The following is a 22,966-nucleotide window of genomic DNA, read 5'->3' on the forward strand; positions in this document are numbered from 1 at the left end:
TAGGGATGTCTAGGGAAAATAGGCATTTAAGGGTCATTTAGCAGAATTCACATTGAAATGCTTCTTTAAAACCAAATGAACTTTATTCAGAGATTAAAAATAACCTAGAAAAATAACTGAAAGTCTTTAATAGTAGTAGAATAAATTATTTTCATATTGTCTGCTGCAAGCCAAGAATCCTGAGATTCAGAACATCTTCAAAAGTGCGCTGCTGGAAACGTTTGGCCTCGTGCTTGGAAGTGGACTATATATTTTCAAAAAGACTGTTATCCCATTGGGCTATTTATAGGGTGAATCTTCCACCAAAATATCTGGAAGCTGCTAGGCCAAGTTTATACACCACACTAAACTCTCGTTCTTCTATCTTTTTTCTCCCCTAAAACTCTGGCTCTTCTTCCTGGCCTCGGCTCCATCCACACAGCTCTTGTCGTCAACAGGAGAGAAGTAAAAAGTAAAACCAAACCATTTGTTTCGTTTTGGGCATCAGCCAAGGCCAACTACATATTATGAACTGTTGTTATGTTCTTTATATGGAAAACCACTTGGGGGTGTGGAAATATTTTTTGGATAATGAAACATTAAGGCAAAGTGCACTGTTAAAGAGAAAAAAAACTTTTCAGAAGCCAAAACTTGCCACCAAACATCAACATACTGCTCTGTGTAAAAAAGACAAAACAATGCAATTGGTGAAACCAGAAAAAATATTAGGAGGAAGGAAGAAAACGTATCACAAACTAACAGAGCCATTCAACAGAGGTTGCAGAGTCCAAGTCCAACCGTTTAAATACAAAATCAAATACTTTAATGAAATTAAGGAACAGGAAGACAGCTCAGATATACCACTAAAACGGATATTCTTGTGCTGCACACATTTCTCTCTTAATATAAACACCTTTTTCTTCAGCAAGCTAAGAACAGACAAAAACAATCATTTCTTTCAGACTTTTTGAAAAGATCCTGAGTAAATTTTATTATTAACTAAACCACGTAAAAGGTTAAGCTCTATGAAATCATCCGCAGCTTGGAAAATTGGTGGCCAGCACCAGGATTTTTTTCTTCTTCTTTAAAAAAAACCCACTTTCAACACGTGGAATTTAAATACTATTCCATAGTTCTTTCTGCTGGGGATAAAAAATAATAATAATAATAATAAGTAGTAGGCCTGTGGGGGGGAAAAAAACCTCCAGTTAAGGAACGTAAACATTTGCATTCTCGGGATGCGGGTTCCTAAGTTCCAAACATTACTTGAAACACATTTGCACTTTGAAAAGGGTTAAAGCTTTTCCCCCATCCTTCCCATTTCAGCATCAGGTATTCCTTCTCTCCGCGGCTGCCTAATATAGGCATTAGATTTTTTTAAGAATCTGGAAATCACCTTTTTCTGTAATAACAATGCAAACAGGTTCACGGTAAGAAAAAAAACAAGAGAAAACAGAGAGAAAGGAAAATGCGGTTAGCACCAAACAAAATGTGGTTGGGGTGACTTCCCAAGATCCTGTGTGCGTGTGAGAGAGAAATATTTTTTTTATAAAAATTGGGAAGGGAGCAGGGGGAATCCCAACCCTCTGAACAGTGTCCTGAGGTTTTTCTCCACAGAATCCGACGCAGGCTACAGTCCTGCTTTTTGACAGCTCAAAGGGACATCACACCAGCAGGAAGCAGACACAAAATCCAGCAAACAAGCAACAGCCCTATATCAAGAGAGGAGGGGGGTAAGCAGCCAAAGAGGACCCCCTGTCAATCCTCATTTGCCCGTGTAGGGTCCGTGCCCTTAACTAGTATTCAAGATGTTTGTTAAGGCTCCATAGTCCAGCCTTAGGCAAAAGAGGGCCTTGGCTGAGGCCGGGAGGGGAGGGAGCTTTGGCTGTGTTTTCTGACTTCATCTCCGGTGCCGGCTGTTGCCGGGGTGATCTCTATCGTAACGATGGCTCGGCCTGTCGTACGGGTGGTGCCGCTCGGGCCTTTGATCCCTGCAGTAGTGGCTCTTCTTCCGGTACTTGCCGGTGTGCTCCGAGCGTTCTCGTTCCCGCGAACGGCTGCGGGATCTCGAGGAGCTGCGGCTGCGAGACCGCCGGGCTTTGGGAGAGCCGTACTTGTATCCCTTGTCCTTCTTGTAGTTGCGCATCTTGGAGCTTTGGTAAGTGGAGGCGGTGTGGCCGAACTGGCGGGGAGGCGAATCGCTGCGGCTCCTCGAACGGCTGTGCGACTTGGAGCAGCTGGAGGTGGAATAGCTTTCACTTTTCCTGGAGGGGAGAAGAGGAAGACGGACGGGTTACTTGTTGCTGCCCCGCCAAGGCACGTTTTAAAAATGTTGAAAACTTGAGGAAGAATTTGCCTGGCGAATTGTTTTGCTTCCTCCTACGCTTATACTGCTTAAGGCAGGGGTGTCAAACTCAAGGCCCGGGGGCCACATCCAGCCCGCGGGGTGCTTAGATCTGGCTCACGGGGCCGCCTTGGAAATAGCGTCCCGCGGTACCTCTGCCAACAAAAACGTGGCCCCTCCCGAGCTCCGCTTTTGCTGGGAGAGGATTGCAGGAGGCCGTCCCAGCTGAAAACGGAAGTCGAGAGCCCGTTTTCTCTGGTAGAGTGCTCAGGACACAGGCGCCCCCCAACACGAGTGTCATGCCTGCAGGCCATCTTTTCTTTTGGACTTCAGGCCTGCCACAGTTTCTACTATTCATTTTCTATTGTGGGAAAATGGGAGGGGGGATTATGCGGAGTTGGGTGATATGTAGCCATAACAACATTCTTCTGAGAAAGCCAAGGTCATCCTTGACCATGCACCTGGCCGGAACTGGATGGGTGGAAGCTGCCAGCGTGGCAGTGGGAGATTGGACCATGGGATGGACTTGTGGTTGTGGGGGCAGGATCTTGAACTTTCAACTGGGTGGGGAAAACCTGGAAGCTTTCAAATTCGGGTTTTCACAGATGTGCCAACATGACATCTCTAATGAAGTGGAACTTTGAAGAAACTCAAGCCTTGGAGTTTTATTTCCTTGGGGGTGTTTTTTGGAACCCTGACGACGAGTGATGTCAAGCTGGCCACGCCCACCACTGTCCCAAAGGTCAAACCCAAGCGCCTCTCAATGAAATTAAGTTTGACACCCCTGGGTTAAGGCATACAATCTTGGGAATGGAGACTGAAAAGGCTTGCTTCCTTGACTTACAACCACAAGACTTGAGCCCCAAATTTCTGTGCCTAAGCGAGACAGTTGTTAAAGTAAAGTTTGCCCCCTTTTACAACTTTTCTTTGCCACGTTTGTTAAGTGGATCGCGGCAGCTGTTAGGTTAGTCATTCGTTGGTGAAGCAAGTCTGGCTTTGCCTGTGGACTTGTCGGAAAGTCGCAAAAGGGGATACCGTCTCACACACACACACACACACACACCGGGGATACTGCAACCGTCATAAATATGAACAAGTTGCAAGCATCTGAATTTGGATCAACTGAGCATGGGGGAATGCTGCAATGGTTGTGTGAAAAACAGCCATAAATCATTTTTCTCAGTGCTGCTGTAACTTTGAACGGTCACTAAACAAACCGTCGTAAGTTGCAGACTACCTGTAATTGACTTCAACCAGAGGTGGTAGTATTCAGACAGTTCGGACCGGTTCGGGCAAAGTAGTAGCACTGTCAATCAGTCTGTCCCCCCCCCCCCCCCCTCTATCCTATCCTGTTATTTCTTGCTTTCTAGTTCCTCTCACTTAGCGACACAGCTGATTCCCCCCCCCCCCACACTGTTCTGCTTACCCTTGCTGACTTGGAAGGTAAGCAGCTGAGCTTCTGAATGCTCCATTTTCGGATGCTGTGTGCAAGCGCTTTAGGCACGAACCAGTTCAACCGGCAACATCCCACCACTGACTCCCAACAGTTAAAAGTGAGGGCCAAATGCCCAGCTAGCAAATGTCTTTGGCCGGAGGAGAAACCAAGCCATTTTTGCAAACCAAATCCCCATCTGTGTCTAGCAGGAGGGCTTGTGCCTGGCAGGGCAATGAGCTAGGCCAGGCTGCCAAATCCACTCTCTGCAAGGCTTTAAGCTCAAGAAAGCCATTTCCCCACCGCTTTGCATTCCCCGGGTGCCAACTTGATACTTTTATTACAAAGACCCGTTTCGATGGTTCTTGTGGCTCAAAGCAACTGCCGGTAGAACCAACAAGGCAGCTCCAGCCTTTCGGCAGCCTACCTCTTTTTGGGAGAAGGGGAGTGCGATGTGGATCGGGAATAGCTCTGCTCTCTGCTTCTACTGCGACTCCTGCTCTCGCGGCCTTTCTGAACGCTGCGGATTCAAAGGAGGAGGGAAGTGACACGATGGATAGGTTTGTTTGTTTTTTCAGTTAAACAAAGAACTTTCACAGCAGAGGGTAATCTTAAAAATAAGGGCCTCGCTTACAGCAAGGTTCCCCAACCTGGGCTCCTTTAAGGAGTGTGGACTTCAACTCCCAGAATTCCCCAGGGTTGACCAGAGAATTCTGGGAGTTGACATCCACGCATCTTAAGAGTGGCCCAGGTTCGGAAACACTGTGAGAGGAGGGGAGAGGAGGAGGAGAAGGGGGAGATGGAGGAGGAAAAGAAGAAAAAGAAATAGGAGAAGAAGAGGGAAAAGAAGGAGGAGAAGACGGGTAGGTAGGTAGGAAGATATCTGGATCCAAACTGGGGGGAAAACCCTCCCCAATACAACTCCTCCGTTAAGCGCAGGAGAGCCTCTATCCCCAAATCTTACCCATTAATCGGACTTTTCGACCTCAATCTCTTCATCCCTTCGGTCTTCCTCTTGGCATTTTTGACTGCCTGCACAGGCAGCGGGGAAGGCTTAATGCTGCCTTTGGTGTCTTTTGGCGATTCTAGAGAGGGGGGAAAGCGACAAGAAGTCAGAAAACCCAGCCAATCCGGGAACATTAAAAATTTAGGCAAGCGGCTGCTCGATTCTTGAGGGAAAAAAGAACTCTTGGGAAACCGAAAACATGTTGGGCCCCCTCTCTGCCTCCGACGCAGAGCCCTCATCAGAGCCTTCCCCAGACTCCAGGACTGGCCCATTCCCCCCCCCCCCCCCAACCTCCGCACTGTCAGAATCTGCTCCCGGCTCTGTTGGCCGCTGACAGGCCATGACAACCCTCACCTGGCTTGGGGACTGGAGAAAAACCAGACACGGCAAGATGTGGCGTTCCTTCTGGCACGAGGCCTTTGGCCTGGGCTTTTTCCTCTTCCATGGCCAGCCTCCGCTGCTCCACCCGGCTTTCTAGAACGGCCAGGTCAATCTGAGGAGGCAAAGAGAGATAGATGACGCTTTAAGGCAACCTTTGCTTACCTGAAAAGGTTGCACTGAAAGGGCAGGACAGGTTGAGGAAAATGAAGTACAGGTAAGTTCATTTATAGTGGCCTCTCAAAATGACCACGGCACTGTAAAAAAGGTGACAGGACCATTTCTCACACTTGTGACTGTGGCAGCATTCCCCAGTCAGGTGATCGAAATTCAGATGCTTGGAAATTTGACTCATATTTACGACTGCCGTGGTGTCCCCCTTTTGCAACCTTCTGACCAGCCAAGTCAGTGGGGGGAGGGGGGGAAGCCAGATTCGCTTTAACAACCGTGCCATTAGGTTAACAATTGCAGGGATTCGCTTAACAACATTGGTGGGAAAGGTCATACAATGGGTCAAACTCATTTCGTAACTGTCTCGCTTAGCCACGTAGGTTTCGGGCTCAACTGGGGTTGTAAGCCGAGGACTGTATTCCCCCCACCCACCCAACAGAAATCAGAGTACGGTTCCCGTCGCAAGCTTGATCATGGACTGCTGGATGGATGGAAAGGTGGATCTCCGTAATCTTCCCAGCCCCTCCGGGAGAGAAAAGAGTCTGCTAACCAACCACCATGGCCTCCCATTTCACAAACCCGACCCAGCTACTGACCTTCTTCACTGTGTAGAGTTTTAAAATTTTCAGGCAGACCTCTTGAATTTCCTCCTCGGTGGCCCCGAAGAGAAGAAACCAGTGAGGGCGGTTTGGAAGAGGAATCTGCAAAGGAAAGGCATCACTCGTTCATCAACTAGGAGACGACATGTCTCGCCCTTCACACGCTCCCCTCCGGGCGACTCTTTGTAGGTTGCAGTAACGGGGGCCCCAAATCGCAACCACGCTTTCAATGGCTTCCTTGGGAAAGCCATCCCAAGGGCTGACCTAACATCAGAGTCATTAATCTCTTTTTAAGAGCCCTGGAGGCGCAGTGGCTAGGATTCAAGATTACAGGCCCACTCTGCCTACTGCCAGGAGTTTGAGCCTGACGGGGGCCCAAGGTTAACTCAGCCTTCCATCCTTCCAAGGGCAGTCCGATGAGGACCCAGATTTTGACTCTGTAAACCGCTTAGAGAGCGCTAAAAAGTACTATGAAGCGGTATGTATGTTTAAGTCCTATTGCTAAAGAGGAAGGAGAGAGGAGGAGAACTTGAGAGACAGAAACAAACTAGTTTTACTTGGGATCATCCCAATTTCTGGTTTACTTCTCAGGATATCCCTTCCTTTCTCAAAATCGAAAAATTCTGACGGATGGTTTCCAAAAAGGCTGTCCCCCCTCCCCCTTTTAAGGAAGGCCCTAAACCAATTTCATCTGTACTATACCAGCTTTGAGACTCAAAATATAAAACATTGAATTGCAATCCCATTCACAGCTCCGAGTACATTTTTAAGGCTGCTTTTTTGTTGTTGTTGGGGGTGAGGGGAAATAAGGGGAGAATCAACATGAACATGACTTTTGTAGAAGCCCAGGCCTGAAAACACTGGATTACTTCTAAGCCATTATTTTTTAAATTTCCTAGCCTACTTTTCTACATTTCTTTCCTCTTCTGTGAGAAGAAAAAAGTCCCTAAACGCTCAAAACAGAAAAATAAAAGAATAACAACATTGGAAGGAGCCTTTGGAGGTCTTCTAATCCAACCCCCTGCTCAGACAGGAGACCCTATACCCATGATGGCGAACCTATGGCACGTGTGCCCAAAGTGGCACGCGAAGCCATGTCGTCTGCCACGCAGGACATTGTCCATTCCTCTTCCGGGAAAGCGCATGCAACAATCAGCTGGCCTTTGAGTGCACGGTCGTGCCGGAAACTGGAGGAGCTGGTCTTCCGTTTTCTGGTGTGATCACATGTGCGGCAGTAACCGGAAGACTTCGGAAACCGGAAGTTCATTTCCCGGCACACACATGGCCCCTGGGTAGCTCCTCTTCCAGGCCGCAGCCCTCGTCCGATGAGTGTGCATGCGCTCCCTTTTCTGCCACTTGGTGCCAAACAGTTTCGCCACCACAGCCCTATACTATTTCAAACAAATGGATTTATGGCCCATTTATAGTTTTATTCTACCTCCTGGCAGATATTTTAATTGGGTATTTTTTAGGGTATTTAAATATTGCTTTTAATTACTTTACTTTAGATATGTACAGTTTTCTTATTGCCTCCTCTTTGTGTTTGTATTTTCTATTTATTGATGTGTTTTTATTTGACTGTACACCGCCCCGAGTCCCTTTGGGGAGAGGGGGCGGTATAAAAATCTAAATAAAAGTAAAAAGTAAAGGATGTCCAGTCTCTTCTTAAAAATCTCCACTGTTGGAGCACCAACTTCTGGAGGCAAGCTGTTCCACGGGTTAACTGTCCTGTCATTCAATTTCTCCTTAACTGGTTGTCTCCTTGCTTCTTGCCCCGCCTTCTGGTGCTTTGGAGAATAGGCTGACCCTTCTCTCTTCTGGGGTGGAAACGATTCACTAAAAAAAGCAGCAATCCTGCTAGGCAAGACTAACATCTTTTTTTTAAAAAAAATACACCAACCTGAAGGGTCCGAGCAGCAAGGTAAATGCAGGCACAAGCGATCGTCTCCGGCTGGTATCTCATAAAAACATCTGTTCGCAGGCTGTCGTTCATGTAATTCCTGAGATAATTTGGGAGGGAGGAAGAAAAGAAAGAAGTAGGAAGAGTTGCTAACCTGCCCCCCCAAAATTACTTCCTGTACAGCATTAAGCCTCCTCCTTTTGCAATTTAAGGGAACTAACTTTTTCCTGCTAGCTAACCCTGTGACCTCCAACAAGGTGGAATGAGAACGGGCTGCTTCATCTCACAGAAGAGCATCAATCTAGAACATTGATCTGGAACGTTATCAACTGTATGTGGGTGGTTTTTATGAACGAGAACCTGCTTTTAACTTTCCTCTCGGCTACACGCTCTACTAGGCTGGTCTTACGCCAAGCACAAGGTTTACAGGGATCAAGTCGCAGCCGTCTGAAAACTCTCCCACCACAACGCGTCCACAATGCAAAAATAAACAAGTCTGCGGGAACAGGTTCAACGGTTTCGCAGGAGAGAGGTGCAGAAATCCAGGGCTTTTCCAACAGCCGGCCTCTTCCGTCGCAAGCCGCTTCCGATGGGGAGATTCTCCGTGTTTGGGGGAGGGAAACCACTGGACCCAAATCCGTTTTGAGGGAATCAGCCAGAACAAAAACGTCCCATCCTTTGCCAACGAGGTGCATGAGTCAAGTTGAACATGGCTTTGGGTTTCTCCTTTAGCTGTTCTTAGCCACCCGGCTGTAACAAGGTCTCTCAAAACAAATGTTCACAGAATGAAGTGAAAACACACAGCACATGGACCTCTGACCAGTCCCGTTTTGCACACACTGGAACACGGAAGGTAATGCAAGCAACACAGTACATTTTCACCACCTATCATTTTTTAAAAAGTATCCCCACCCCCACCCTCCCAGGTTGTCGTCTGCTGGATGGGGTTTATGAGCCTAGGAGACAGGCTGCATTACGCTAGGGGTGCCTACTTCTTGTGGAATTGTAATTTCCGAGCTGCATTTTGTTACTATAACAAGAATCTACCATATTTTTTGGAATATAAGACGCACACACACACCCATAAGAGGGCGGAATGTAGCTTTTTGGAAGCTTTTTTTCAGCCCTAATGAGGTGCTAACCAGTGAAGCTCTATTTCAGGCAAAGTAAAGTGAAGATCCCTTAACTCATTAGCACCTCATTAGGGCTGAAAAAAAGCTTGGAATATTTTTCCCTACTTCCTTCCAGCTGGGAGAAGCCGTGCAGGAAAAGATTTGAAGACTGCCTTAAGAGATACTTCTTTTGTCCAATTTCTATTTTTGGGAGATAATCCTCTGAAGGGCAAAGCAGAGAGTTCTTGTGGCTACCCTGATTTCTATTCTTTTGGGGATAATCCCTTTAAGGACAAGGCAGGGATTTTTCCTGTTATCCTGATATGAGTTTTCTCAATAGTCTCCTTCAGGCAAGTGCTGGGCTGGTTTGTTGATTCAGCTTTATTACATTTTAATTACTTAAGTGCTTTTGGCTGAATGCTCAGATCTAGTTAAGATAAATGAATTGTTGTACATCAAGGACTACCTGTACTTATGCCCACCAGAATGTTCTGAATGGCATCTTTCAACTGTCTTGGGGCATGGAAAAACCAAGGGATGAAAAGAAGGGCTTAATAACAACAACCATTCTTGGATGATGGCAATCTAGATCGACGAAGAGGATGGGACCAGTTGTCCAACTAACCTTTGAATGGAGCTACTTCAGTTTAGATTAGAAGACACACCAAAATGAACTAATTGTGGTGACATCCCAGAGTTACAAGAGCTAAATGACCAAGGACAGCATCTGGAAACAACTGAAAAGTGTGGTTATGCAACATAAGTTCTTGGACTTTCCCCCCCAACTTTTATCAGACAGCAGTAATTCCAGCAGAGAATCAAACATTCGAATTCAACAATAATTGAAGGCATTTGTTCTGGAAGGCAACGGTGAAGATCCAACTTTTGAAAGTCCAAATAGAACACCTGGGCCATACATACGATGTGCATAATAGTCAGGAAAGTTGACATCCTTTTTTTTTTTAAATAATAATTACAATACAATACAAAAGCATAATAGATTTACAGATGCAATGACCAGCGTTTAGAGCCCCGTTCCCTCCCAGCCCAAACCTCAGCGACAATTCAAGAAAAAAAATAAAAATAGCCAAGTTGAATCAAAACATTTGCATTGAACTATTAAGATATCAAACATGATAGCATCAGAGCACCTGCACAGTAAGTAACACGGGCTCATCTGGGGAAAAAGTGTGCAAACAAAATGGAAAAGAGATTGGAAAACAAAGGAGGGGGGGAAATGAAATAAAATCGAAATAAAATCAACAAGCAGCAGTTCGGCCAGTTTTTAACTCTACTAGCGGACGCATACCACCTGTCTAGAGAGGCAGCCTTCTCTCTGTTGGAGCCTGCTCGGGGTTTGACTGAAGACGCCAGTATTCCCTGCACCATTGTTCGTGGGCAGCAGAGGAGGTCTTAGTCACTTACCCTCAGAGGCTACCCTTCGATCAAAAGAGTACAGAAAAAAAAAGAAAGTCAAAACAGGTTCTCCTTCCAAACCACGCCAGACAGTTCATAACAATTCGCTTTTTGAGATCAATGTTTACACCCTGGTAGGTTCACAGGTTAGCTGCTACCTTTCTTACTACAGGGTCGGGGGGGGGGGGGGAGGAAAGGGGGAGAGGCTGGCTAAGACTGAGATTCAGAAAAACACCAACATGAACAGAACAGATATATTTTAAGGCTCTAAAACCTGGGAATGGGGACATGGACAAGGTGGCTGATGCCATCTTGAGAGGCTTATTGGTTGCCAGGGGGCTGTCGTAAAGGGACGGGGAGCCATTACTCACCCAAAAGGTTATGCGTTAAAAGAGAGGCCTTCAAGTGTTGCGGCTTGGCGGCCTAGCTCGGGTGGGTGGGAGAGGGGAACTGGGCTGTGTGAGCCTTCACCAGCCCGTCAGGTTGAGCACTCGCGCAACGGGCTCCTTCTTGCCCACCATTTGCATGGCCCAATTCCAAATAGGCCATGCGGCCCACGGGTTGGGGGACCCCTGTGTTAAAAGATCTGCCACCCCACACCTAGAATACGACCCACCCAGGGTAGTGTGCTTTTTCAACGACCAAGTTTATTTTCTTCCGGTGCCCTCCTGCTTCAAAGGCTCCCCATACGCAAAATGGGTAGAACATCATGTTTTTCCTCCAACCCCCCCCCTTCCCCACACCCGGAAATTTCCCTCAAAATTTCCCACAGTAGGAGAAGAAAGGAAGAGCAAAGGGGGAGGAAGAGATCCGCTCTCTTACCATTTTTTAAGAGAAAGTGTGTGTCTGACTCTTTTAGCAAAGAGGCCCGTCCCACTCGGAGGGACAAGAGGTGGCATTCCGGGGTTTTTTTAAAACAAAAAACGAAAAAAATGGAAGGCCACGAACACGGCAGTGGGGCACACGCACTCAGCCCCAACTATGACACATTCCTGCCACTGCCCCCGCTGGCCTCAAGAGAAACAAGAAACGTCAACTTACCATGAGGTCTGGACCAGGTGCTGGTTACGTTCACATTCTAATACCTGAAGGTACATAACGATTATCTGGAAGATACGGGTGACGGAGTTATACACGTGGTCAAGTAGCGGACAAGAGGTATTTAATTTAGAGAAGAGAGCCCAGCTGAACTAATGTCCTCTTTGTCAAGCTGCTCCGAGCCACAGCTAATGTGTGCGTGTGTGTGTATAAATAAATATAAATAAATGGCTGTGTGTTTGCATAACTCTGGAATGCCTCGAGCAATTTCAACAAAAACTTGCTACACGGATGACTTACTCTCCGGAGACAAATACTGTGGGGGCTAAGACACCCCTAAAGCCCCTCGGTGGTGTATGTTCTGTTAAGATACAGCCTGTTGTGCCTTAAAGTGGCTTCTACTGTACTGCCGTAAAATGGCTCCTACTGTACAGCGCAGCGGAGTTGCCATGGTAACGGCTTCACAGTACTCCACAAGGGGGCTCCCTCTGGTATGGGGAAAAAAATCCAACATTAGAAATTACGTTTGGTCCGGACATTTTCCCCCTATAAATAAATACCCGGGCAACGCCAAGTTATCGGCTAGTTCTAGATATATATGTCCCCCAAAAGCAGAGAAGTGAGACTCAGAAGTACACACACATAATACAAAGCTTTTTCCTGAACATTTAATGTTTCCAGCCCTGGCTCTCTTCAGCCTGCCCAGATTGCCTTCCTGTTCCTGTTCCAAAGGAAGTTAAGACTGGAGAGAGCTTCCTCCTTCAGTATTCACCCCAAAAATGCTACCAATGGCTGAAGAGATGAAAAGAACTAATCTAGCTTACTTTGGGCTTCAAAGCATGGCCAGAAACGAGTAAGACTGCCCAATGGGGAAAAGGCTTAGGAACTTATATTGTGAGAAGCAACAGCACTTATCTACCGCTTCTGCTTTACAGCCCTGTCTAAGCGGTATACAGAATCAGCCTCTTGGCCCCCAACAATCTGGGTTCTCATTGAGTCAATCTTGAGCCGCTCAGGATCAAACTGAGGGCAGCGAGCAGGAATCCTGCAACGCGGCATTCTAACCGCTCCGCCATCACAGCTCAGTTAAAAAAAAATGCCAAGAAAGGAATTAAACAGAGCATGGTGGAAGAGAAAAATTCATGGGAGCCACAATGCATAGGAGATGGGTGTCTCTTACCGCTCCGGTTAGCCCTAAACTATGGCTGCGATATCCTCATTTCTGAAGCTGACAAACCAGATTTCATTAATGCAAAAAACATTTTATACAGGGTTTCCCCTTACTCCCCTCTATTAGATAGTGAGGGTCAGCCAGAAAATTTAGGAGAAACAGTCCACTCACCAGGCTCTGTCTCCCCCCCCCCCAAAAAAAAAAACCTACCAGGACTTTACTGATGATAATTTACTTTCCTAAGAGGCTGGGCTCCAAGATTGCAGAAGATTAGAGAGAGGGATGCAATTTCGTTGGGAAAAACTGCAAAGGGGACTGAATGGGAAATCCCCGTGGCACAACCAAGAGACAAAACCAAGGTCTTTGTGAGGCGTACTGTAATTCAAACACACCTCTGATAGGACACCCTATCGGGATTAAAAGCACTGAGAAGTTGCAGTTTTTTTCCCCACTCTTATGGGGTTGCCAGCTTGTTTCACTCTCAAAGGCAACGGTACTTGAATGCTGTTGAGTCCAAAAAAAAAAAAAAAAAAAGGAAGCCATACAGCAAAGCAGAGAGGAAAGAAAGAGAAAACACTCCCTTGCACAAGGATGTGAGCATCTGGGAAGATTTGATGCACAGCCAAGAAACATTTACAGAGTTACCTGGACATACAAAAGACCCTCCTCCTGTCATGCGGATTGAAATTAGCAATCCTTAACATAGAAAGGTGATCAGCGCTTAAAATGGGAATCCATCTGTTCAGTCACAGGTGACACAGTGGGCCTTGAAGAGGTATCTTTTTCCAATGGGGGAGGGGGAGAGAAACTCCAACTCTTTGGTCTGCCCAGGCAACTGATATATAGGGAAGAAAAAACAGGAAGCTCAATACAAACCTTGTGGGGATGCTTCACGTGCACGCAAAATCCAAGTTCTTTCAAAACTCTCCTCTCCGCCTTGATGATTTGGTTCTTCAAGTTAACATATTCTTGATCCAGTATTAGGGGGACAGGTTTCCTGCGTGGAGGAGGAGGGAAGGAAGGAAGGAGGTCTTGGCTGAAACCTCAACAGCCTAAACGCCACAGGAGGAGTCTTAGTGTCAGCTTTTTGTACAGTCTGAATGGAAAAATCAACTCAATTGAAGCCACAACCCTCATGTTCTGACCCAGCTCCCCAAACTGCAACAAACCTTCTGGCGTGCCAGCAGCTCCGGCAAAAAGTTTCTCTCTCACCGCAGGCTAACAAGACCGTCCGGCCGGAAGATGAATAGTTGTCTGCCACATCTGTTCATCTCCGCCCCCTTCCTTTTATCCCCAGAGTTAGGATGAGGCTTCGCTAGCAGCGGTGGCTCTTCCGTCCCAAGAACTGACCCATACGTTTCCATTGTTCTCCTCTCCTCTGCCTTCCGCACATCCATGCATCAGGCACTGTTCCTTCTTATTTATTTATTATTTATTAATTTAATTTATAGGCCGCACCCTCTCCACAAAGGGACTCGGGGCGGCGTACAACTCAATATACAAATAAATGACAACCACCTCCAGACCTGGGAGCTGTTGACTCTCCATCTGAGGGCTGACGGATGGCCTAGGCTCTTCCTCTGTCTCTCTCTCCCCGACAGCTCCATTCCCTCTTCCCTCAGGTTGCCTCGATGCTGACCCTGACTCCTTTTCCTCCTCTGATTCGGCTGCTGAAGGGGCCAGCAGGCCACAACACCTCATCCCTTGGTGCAATCCAATACAGTTGAAGGGAACCAGATCGAGAAAGATTTAAATTCTCCATCTGGAACCTGCAAGATCCTTTTGATGAGTGCCAGGCACCCAATTCAAGCCCAAATTTCCCCTCTTTAACCTATTCTTCAGTCCCAGAATGGGTTTTTCGCCCATGCAAAACTTCAGCCCTGTTGTAGCGCCTCCAGCAATTATATTGTTTCTAGCAATATAATAGCAGTCTCCCTCCTGCCAAGATCAGGGACAAAAAAACCTGGAGATAAACCCCCAGCGACGATCTCCTTCGTGAACAGAGGGGGAGGAATCGCTGCGAACCCCCTTTGGTTGGGACCCACAATCCAAGAAAGACGTGATCCTTAAAACACCCCTATAGCGCAGGTGGATGCAGGAAAAGTGGCCAGAACATGAATGACAAGGCATGTGTGTATGTGTGTGTGATGACCGAGGCTTACAAGAATTCTTGCAAGAAGGTCAAACTAGAAACCGCGAGAACTGAGACCCCCCCCCCCAAGCCTGCCGCATTTCATACTTACTTCTTCTCTCTCAGCAACCGAAGTCTGTAGAATACATTGATGACGTCTCTTATGCGCCGTGGGGCTTCTTCAATTTTGGAAGCCAAATGAAGACAGGCCATCGACACATGCTGGAAAGAGACAACGGGAATGTCATTCTGAGCTGTGAGAGAACCATTTGGACGACGGAGTTTTGAGCCAGTCTTCACGCAGCCCACCCAGCTGCCCCTCTTGTTTCTTTTTACAGGCAACCCCGGATTTACAACCATTCCTTTAGTGACTGAAGTTATGACCGTTTTCCACACTTATGGCCATTACATGGTCACATGATCAGAAGGCAGACGCTTGGCAACTGGCTCCAGTTTGTGACCATCGCAATGTCCCAGGATCATGATATCCCCTGTTGCGACCTCAGTGGGGAAAGACAGGCTCACTTAACAACTGTGCGACTAACTTAACTGCAGTGACTCAATTAGCAACTGTGGCAAGAACAGTTGCAAAATGGAGCAAAATTCACTTAGCAACTTTCTCGCATAACAATGGAAATTTGGGGTGAGCTATGGCTTTCAAGTCAAAGACTACCTGTAAAGCTCTGTCATTATGGGACCCAGAATGTTAACGCTTCACACACACCTGAGATTCAGGTAGGGACCTTATCATTAAGCTCCTCCCAGGGAAACTCCAAAAAAGGTCTTTCTAAATGACCTCAGCTTTGCTTTCATTATAATTTTTGAAAGAAAGGGGGGGAAAAAACAATTTTCTCTAATGTTTTTGGTGAGTCATCTCTTTCTGACGCAGGAGGTAGAATTTCTCAATCTTTTAAAAGTTGCTTAAATGTCAGCAATGAAGGGAAAGGAGCATATGTTTCAATCAAGGCCAAATTTAGCGTCCATGTGATACATTGTGGATGTTGCCCAAGAGGAAAATGATGATTCATGTGGACGAAGGCCTGAAAACATTAATTGTATTTGAGATCAACAGGATCTATCGGCAAGTAAGATCAGTTCGGGATGTCAAGGAGAAAAACTTTCAATAGTCTTATGTTCCAAAAATGGCAACTGAGTTTACAGACCCCCACCCCACCCCGGGGTTTCAGGAACTAAACTACATACCTGCATGGAATGCTTCACAAATGATTTTGTATAAAAGAAACGCTGGAATAGCACCTGCCCTGTAGCCATGGCCACCTGGAAAACAAAAAAGCAGAGCCAGAATATATATTAATACTCTTCCAATAAAAAAAACTTAAATGGAACATGAGCTCTGAATCTATAAAGGATCTGCAGCTGTATTTCCCCCATCATGTAACAACTTCTCCTAGGTTTGTGTAATATCTAGCTCGACTTGGGGAAAACACTTCCAAGGTAACCAGGTTTTTTCTTATTTAAGGGAAGCAAGTTAAAAAAAAAAATTTTTTAAATCACACACACTGCGCAGGTTAAACGTCCGAGTGCCCAAGGAAATGATGGGGAGAGACTATTTACAATGTATTTGAAAGGATGGCCCTGTGACTTCATCACTCCTGGTTTCTAATAGCAGGCAAGTGAGAAAACGGCATTGTTGATTATTTGGTGTCGACAGACAACTTAAAAGGATTCTAAGGTGGAAGACACTCAATGGCCTTCCACCCACTTTCTCTGAAAAAATGAAAGGGCAGGGCGGCTCTTGATTGCTCAAAAGGCACAATTAAAAAACAAACAAACAAACAAGGGGCAATTAAAAAATCCACTCTGCCAGTTCGGGAGGAGAAATTCCCAAGACAAGATTTTTCAACAACGGGAAGGGAATTTGGGGATGAATCAGCCAGAATGCAACTTGGGATTTGTAGCTCTAAAATATCCAGACTGCTCTCAAAAGAGCAGCAATCAGCTGGTTTCCTTGGCAAACAACAAAGAACTTGCTAGGGAGGGAATCGCTGTCATTTCAGGCCAAAGGGCTGTTGCGTCACACATTTCCGGGAACAGAATGCCGGCTTGAATGGGCTGGGTTAGCAAACCTCCGATAAAGCAATATTCCTCTCTCATTCTCCCTCCCCCCCCCCCCGAAAAAAATCCCTGCTTCCTTATCAGGACTCCCCCTTAAGAAGTTTTTATTTTTACAAGCCTGGGTTTAATTGTTTTTTTTTTAAGCCCCGAGGTTTAATCAAGTCTGGAAAACAAAAGAAAGCAGAAACAACTGACTCAGAGGCAGCTCATTTGTACTGAGTTCCTAAATACTTCCTGGATTTAGAACACTGGATGCTAGATTCTCTGGCTTTTGAATACTTTAAAATAACTAAGGGGGTGGGTGGGTTGGTTGGTTGGTCCTGAGAAGGGAATTCCAAGTTGTTTCATCTTCCAGTTTAAAATATAACTTTATATTTATAAATTCCTTTTTCTTATTTGGCTTCAAGTGGAAAGACTGCCCTCACAATCCTAATGACATATTGATCGATAACAAATATTTATGGAGATTCTCAGTCATCTAGGACGTGGTTCTCCCAAAGGTGCTTTTTCAAGAGGCAACGGGATTTTCTGGGAGCTGAAGAAGCTTCTTGGATGAGAAGCGAAATGTCTTCAAAGAAAAACCCGTTGCCTCTTGAAAAAGCACCTTTGGGACTAACAATAATGAAGTTGGAAGGAACCTTGTAGGTCTTCTAGTCCAAACAGGAAACTCTAGACCAATTCATATGGAAACTTTATATTAAAAAGTTGTCTATTAGCAAACGCAAACCAGAAATCCACAACCACATTTGTACACAAAAGGCTCACAAAAATCCTATTATCAGTATTGCCCAGTAACATACATCCAAAGTATTTTGGAAGGATGAACCAAAGAATGAAACAAAACTTGAGAAACACATGTAAGATTATCAGCACTATTATATTTCAGTTATCTAAGCAAAGGAGCTTTGAATGATTACATGATTAACATATAGGAGAATTAGATTAGTACTTTATATGTGAGTACAGTTGATGTCATAGTACAGGTCATAATCTAGTATTGTCTGGAATTTTGAATTTCATTCTGAAGTTTCAGTATTGTTCAGTCCTGGTCTACAGATCCGAAATGGAAACTCTGAATAGAATATCCTCAAATTCCAAATTTTGGAATTGGCTCCTAAAAGTACCAGAGGCTACAAAATCCCTCATTATTATTAAAAATGATCTGAGATGGTAAATGTCCACAATTCAGCTTCATGGTAGCCTCTCTTCCTTCACAAATTTGGACAAATCGTTATCTAACACTAACTTCCTACAAAGAGCAGCACCATACTTTAACTTTTGTCTATTTCTATACAACTAATAGGCTTAGAAGACCTAAGTCTTCCTCTATTTCTGAAAAGGGCAGATTTTGAGATTAGGTTACAATGGCAACACAATGATGCCTGGATTGCTAACAATGCCTTCCATCTCCACCCAGCACACCCACACACTGGTGAGGGTAGATTGTTTGCCCAAGAGGCACTGTTTTTCTTTTTCTTTGATCCTGGCCAGGTTAAGGGATCTGCATAAAGGTTTTAAGGCAGGCTTAAGTCCTCCTTTTAAAATGCTAACGAGGACCATTGTCACCAGCTCCCTTCAAACTGATAAGCTTGCAAAAGAGGAAGAAAACAACTGTAGTATCTCTCAAGGACTCTCCCCTCTCCCCCCCCCATTTAAAAATGATGAAATTATTATAAACAGTAATAAAATAGCATTTTTGACATTCTAAACAAACTTATTACAAGGGTATCTTAATTATCTGAAAGTATAAACAGTAACATTGGAAGGCAGCAACGGTGGTTAAAGGGGGCTTCGAATGGGGAAGATCAGGAAAATAGTTGGCCGGGATCTTAACGGATAATAAAATAGAATAAAGTCAGTGTAGAAATAGACTAAGTCAGTGTTTCTCAACCTTGGGGCCCCTTTAAGAGGGGTGGACTACAACTCCCAGAAAGATGGAAAATGGGGGATTCTGGGAGTTGCAGACCACCACTCTTCAAGGGCCCCTAGGTTGAGAAACACTGACTTAGTTTATTTCTACACTGACTTTATTCTATTTTTTATCCGTTAAGATCTCTGCTGACTACAACTCCCAACTTCCCAAGATGGGTATTGTAGTCCAACATGTTCTCCTCACTAAGTTTCCTGCTCCCCCCCCCATTCAAAGCCCCCTTTAATCACTGTTAGTTTATACTTGTCCGGGCGAAGATGGGCATTGTAGTCCAAACGTCCTCCTCACTAACATTCTCTGCTATCCTTCCCACTCCCACCCAAATTTCGAAGCCCCCTTTAACCACAGTTACTGTTTATTGGAGTTACTGTTGGAATTATACTTCCCCGGATGAAGATGGGTATTGTAGTCCAACGTCCTCCCCACTAAGTTTCCTGCCCCCCCCATTCGAAACCCCTTTTAATCACTGTTGGTTTATACTTCCCCGGTATTGTAGTCCAAACGTCCTCCTCACTAACGTTCCCTGCTTTTCTTCCTCGTTCCCCCCCCCGCCACGATTCGAAGCCCCCCCTTTTTTTAACCGCCTCCCAACGGCCCGGGGGATGGGATTCGAGCAAGGCCCGAGGCCTTTACCTGAGGAATCCGGAGGAGGATGCCGGCCGACTGGATGAGTTCACAGCCGGTGATCCGGAGCTGCCCCTCGGTCTCGGCGTCGAGGCCGTTGCTCATGGAAGGCGTAAAGCGAAGCGTCTCCTCAGGCAGGAGGCAGTTGTCCAAGGTGAGCAGCACTCCCGAGTAGAGCCGGTCGCCGATGCGGAGCGCCCCGGGCGGAGGCGGCGCGGGAGGCGGCGGGAGAGGGCCCGGACCGCCGCTCGAAGACGACGACGACGACGAAGACGACGAGCAGCCGGCCGAAGCGGCGGCCGTCCGAACCGAGCCGAGTCCGAAGCCGGCCGGGGCCGCTGCGGCTGCTACAGCCGCCGCGGGCGCCAACATCGCCGCCATCTTGTCCGGACGACGTCGCCACCTCCGCTCCCTCAACTCCACTTCCGGCCTCCTCGCGCCCGGTTTCCGGCTCGCGCCCGGCGCTTGGCCCCGCCCTGAGGCCGCGACGCCTCCGATTGGCCCGCCTTCGGGAGGCGTCAGCTTTCCCATTGGCCAGCGCCAAAAGAACATTCTCTCCCTCCCTCCGGGTGACGCAACGTTGGAAATTTCCGATTTTCTTTCTGGGCGGAAGTTTCGCACGAAGGCGGGGGTGGAGGGCGAGGGGTGGAAGCGCGAGACAATCAGAGCTTCCCGACATGCAACGCGCGCGGGGCTTCTTTTGCTTCTTCTCAAGGAAACGTTGGGTTCTACCACTTCAAAATTGCGGGGGGACGGACGGAAGGGTTGTAGCCGTTTCGGAGAATTGGCGGCTTTCGTTTCGCCAAATATCCGTCACGGAGAAATAACAACGGCTTTTTGGTAATCGTTCCCCTTATTTTTAACCTTTCAAGAGGGGAAGGGCTTCTCCGTCGGCTCCCCCCATGCGTTGTAATGGTACAACCCAGATAACAAGGCAAAGTTCTGGATGGGCAGCTTCAATGGATTGGCAGCCAAGAATGGCAGAATGAGATCTATTCTGGTTAATAATTAAAAAAAAACACAACCTCTGATGATAATTCCCGTGCTAGCTCAGAGCTATAGGCATTGTAGTCCTCCTTTTCCTTTTCCCAGGAATGAACATACACCAAATCACCCAGGGATCCCATCCACTGCAGCATTCCCTACCGTTACTGACATAAAAGCCTTACAAAGTGCTATGCTCATAATCAGAGGTGGCTTTCCTTATATGGTCCTTAGCCCTGGTAGGGATGGCACAGGGCAGTGGGCTTGATCAATGAATTCACTCATGGGGGAGGTGTGCAACCCTCCCAACTCAATAGAGGACAGATGTTTTAATTGAAGGAGACAAGCAATAATACAATTATGTTGTTAAATCAATCAATAATGATACAATGAAAGACTGACTTACATATGGACTGAATAATTTAGAATATTTTGTTTTAAAATGAAGGATAAGGATAATAATGAATTTGTGTTCATTTGATAGATGATTGGTAATATGCATAGATAGTGATGTATAATACAAAGATATTTTGTTGATGACTAGTTCAGTAAGGAAGTAATGAAGGATTGGTATATTTACGAAGTGAGATTTAAAATACTTTATTTGAAGATGAAGGAGTAATATTTTTGTTTGAATGTATGCTACACAAGGTTAACAGTGAGCATAAACATATTTGATGGATGATTAATGGGAGTATGCATAATTGAAAGTAGTGATGTATGAACATAAATAGTTGGGGGAAATTTTTTTTTTTGTTTACACTGTAAAAATAAGTAGAATGAGATAAGTGATTACATAAAGGTATATTGTTATTAAATAATTAAAAATGCAAGGGAACTAGGCTTGCTGAAAGGAAAGACATTTTAAATTGTAATTGATCATATGATGCAAAATGAAAGTAAGGTACCTTATTCATATTAGATGAAAAATTTGTGATTGTATAGATAATTGAAAATATGGATGCACAAAGCTTGTAACCAAACAACATGCTGTACATAATGGATGAGAATTTTTTTTTTTTTAAAATATATATATTTAAAAATATATAATTAAAAAAAAGAATAGAGGACAGACTAGACTATAGGATAGAATACACTAGACTATAGACAGAATAGACTACTATAATATAGGATAGGATAGACTAGAATAGAATATAGGATAAATAGAATAGAATATAGGATAAATAGAATAGAATTTCTTATTGGCCAAGTGTGATTAGACACACAAGGAATTTGTCTTTGGTGCATAGGCGCTCAGTGTGGATCCGGAAGAGAAATTCTATCCTGCTCTATGGAGTGGACAGTTGGTCTCTAACAGAAAGCTACTTGAAAAGACTGGAAGGATTTGAAATATGGATTTACAAGCGGCTGTTAATGTATAAAGTGGGTTGACAAAATCAGAAATGAGGTGATAAGATGCCTGGGAAAGCCAAGGGAAATCATCAAAACCATTAAAAAGCGAAAGTTCGAATATTTTGGACACGTGACGCGACACCCGGGAAAAAATGGCATCCTTTACTTAATCATCCAGGGAAAAATTGAAGGCAAACAAGGTCCAGGCAGAAGAAGAACATGGCTTCAAAATCTAAGGGACTGGCTTGGAGAAAACTCAGCAGCACTTTTTTGTGCGGCTGTTGATAAAAATAGGATCACCAACAGGATCGTCAACATCCCATGATGGATATGGCACAAGAAGAAGAAGAAAGGAGAGAGGGGGGAAAATCAACATTTTTATTTTTAAAATGTCTCTTTTTAATTTGAGCAAAGCTCATTGGGAACACGTCTCCTTCACGGATGTTTCAACAGGCGGGAAAATATTCCTTCAGGTTCATTTCCTTCTCTCTGGGCTGCAAGCAGTCCTTCTTCGCCTCTTCTTTTCGCTAAAGCAGCTAAAGATTTGAATGTCTTTGGTTCATAGATGGCTAGATCAGCTAATGATTTCCGATTCAGTTCTACTTGACACTACGATGTGGGAGAAATAAAGAAAAAAGAGAGATGAGTTGGATGTGCATTTCCTATATTTTCATCCTATCCAAAGCTGAAAAAGAAAGAAAAAAAAAAAGAATTGAAACTTTGTACAAAAAAATATATTTGTAAACTTTGATGCCCTTTTGCAATCCTTCCCCATTTTTGAAAAATTAGATTTAAAGTCACTCATGCTCACATTGTTGAACCACAGCCGTACGGCCATCAACAAAACAAAAAATAAAAACCACCCCACCTTAAAAGTAAAATAAAACATTCAAAATATGAATTTAAAAGATTAAAATAAAGCAATGCTAACAAAAGTAGGGTTAAATTGGTGGTGTCATTTCATTAACTACAGGCTCTCTGGAAGAATGAGATGTTGAAAAGCGTCTGGAAATGAAAAATAGAAAGAAAAAAAAATTACAATACAATACAATAGCAGAGTTGGAAGGGACCTTGGAGGTCTTCTAGTCCAACCCCCTGCCTAGGCAGGAAACCCTATACCGTTCCAGACAAATGGCTATCCAACATTTTCTTAAAGACTTCCAGTGTTGGGGCATTCATGACTTCTGGAGGCAACTTCTGTTCCACTGATTAATTGTTCTCACTGTCAGGAAATTCCTCCTCAGTTCTAAGTTGCTTCTCTCCTTGATTAGTTTCCACCCATTTTGCATCTTGTTCTACCCTCAGGTGCTTTGGAGAATAGC

General features: G+C 45.2%; 2 protein-coding genes across 2 annotated transcripts in view; both read right to left on the reverse strand.

Moving 5' to 3' along the window:
• Positions 1 to 779: 779 nt before the first annotated feature.
• CCNL2 (cyclin L2) lies at positions 780 to 19,741 on the reverse strand. Its single transcript, XM_081954706.1, has 11 exons — positions 19,317 to 19,741; positions 15,881 to 15,955; positions 14,790 to 14,899; positions 13,423 to 13,543; positions 11,379 to 11,443; positions 7,810 to 7,909; positions 5,907 to 6,011; positions 5,116 to 5,254; positions 4,720 to 4,840; positions 4,183 to 4,275; positions 780 to 2,243 (listed from the first exon to the last, which is right to left on the reverse strand). The coding sequence occupies exons 1-11, from the start codon at positions 19,686 to 19,688 to the stop codon at positions 1,880 to 1,882; spliced, it is 1,665 nt and encodes a 554-aa protein (XP_081810832.1). The 5' UTR covers positions 19,689 to 19,741; the 3' UTR covers positions 780 to 1,879.
• A 2,267-nt stretch (positions 19,742 to 22,008) lies between these two features.
• Positions 22,009 to 22,966, reverse strand: part of MRPL20 (mitochondrial ribosomal protein L20) — a gene marked incomplete at its 5' end in the record, with an annotated part of 3,147 nt that continues 2,189 nt past the window's right edge. The window contains one exon of the mRNA XM_081956269.1: positions 22,009 to 22,253. Coding sequence (XP_081812395.1) covers positions 22,080 to 22,253 — 174 coding nt within the window. The 3' untranslated portion in view covers positions 22,009 to 22,079. The remainder of the gene's footprint in view (positions 22,254 to 22,966) is intronic.

The sequence above is a fragment of the Natrix helvetica genome (genome assembly GCF_964273705.1).
Source record: "Natrix helvetica genome assembly, chromosome: 5".
Classification (NCBI taxonomy): domain Eukaryota; kingdom Metazoa; phylum Chordata; class Lepidosauria; order Squamata; family Natricidae; genus Natrix; species Natrix helvetica.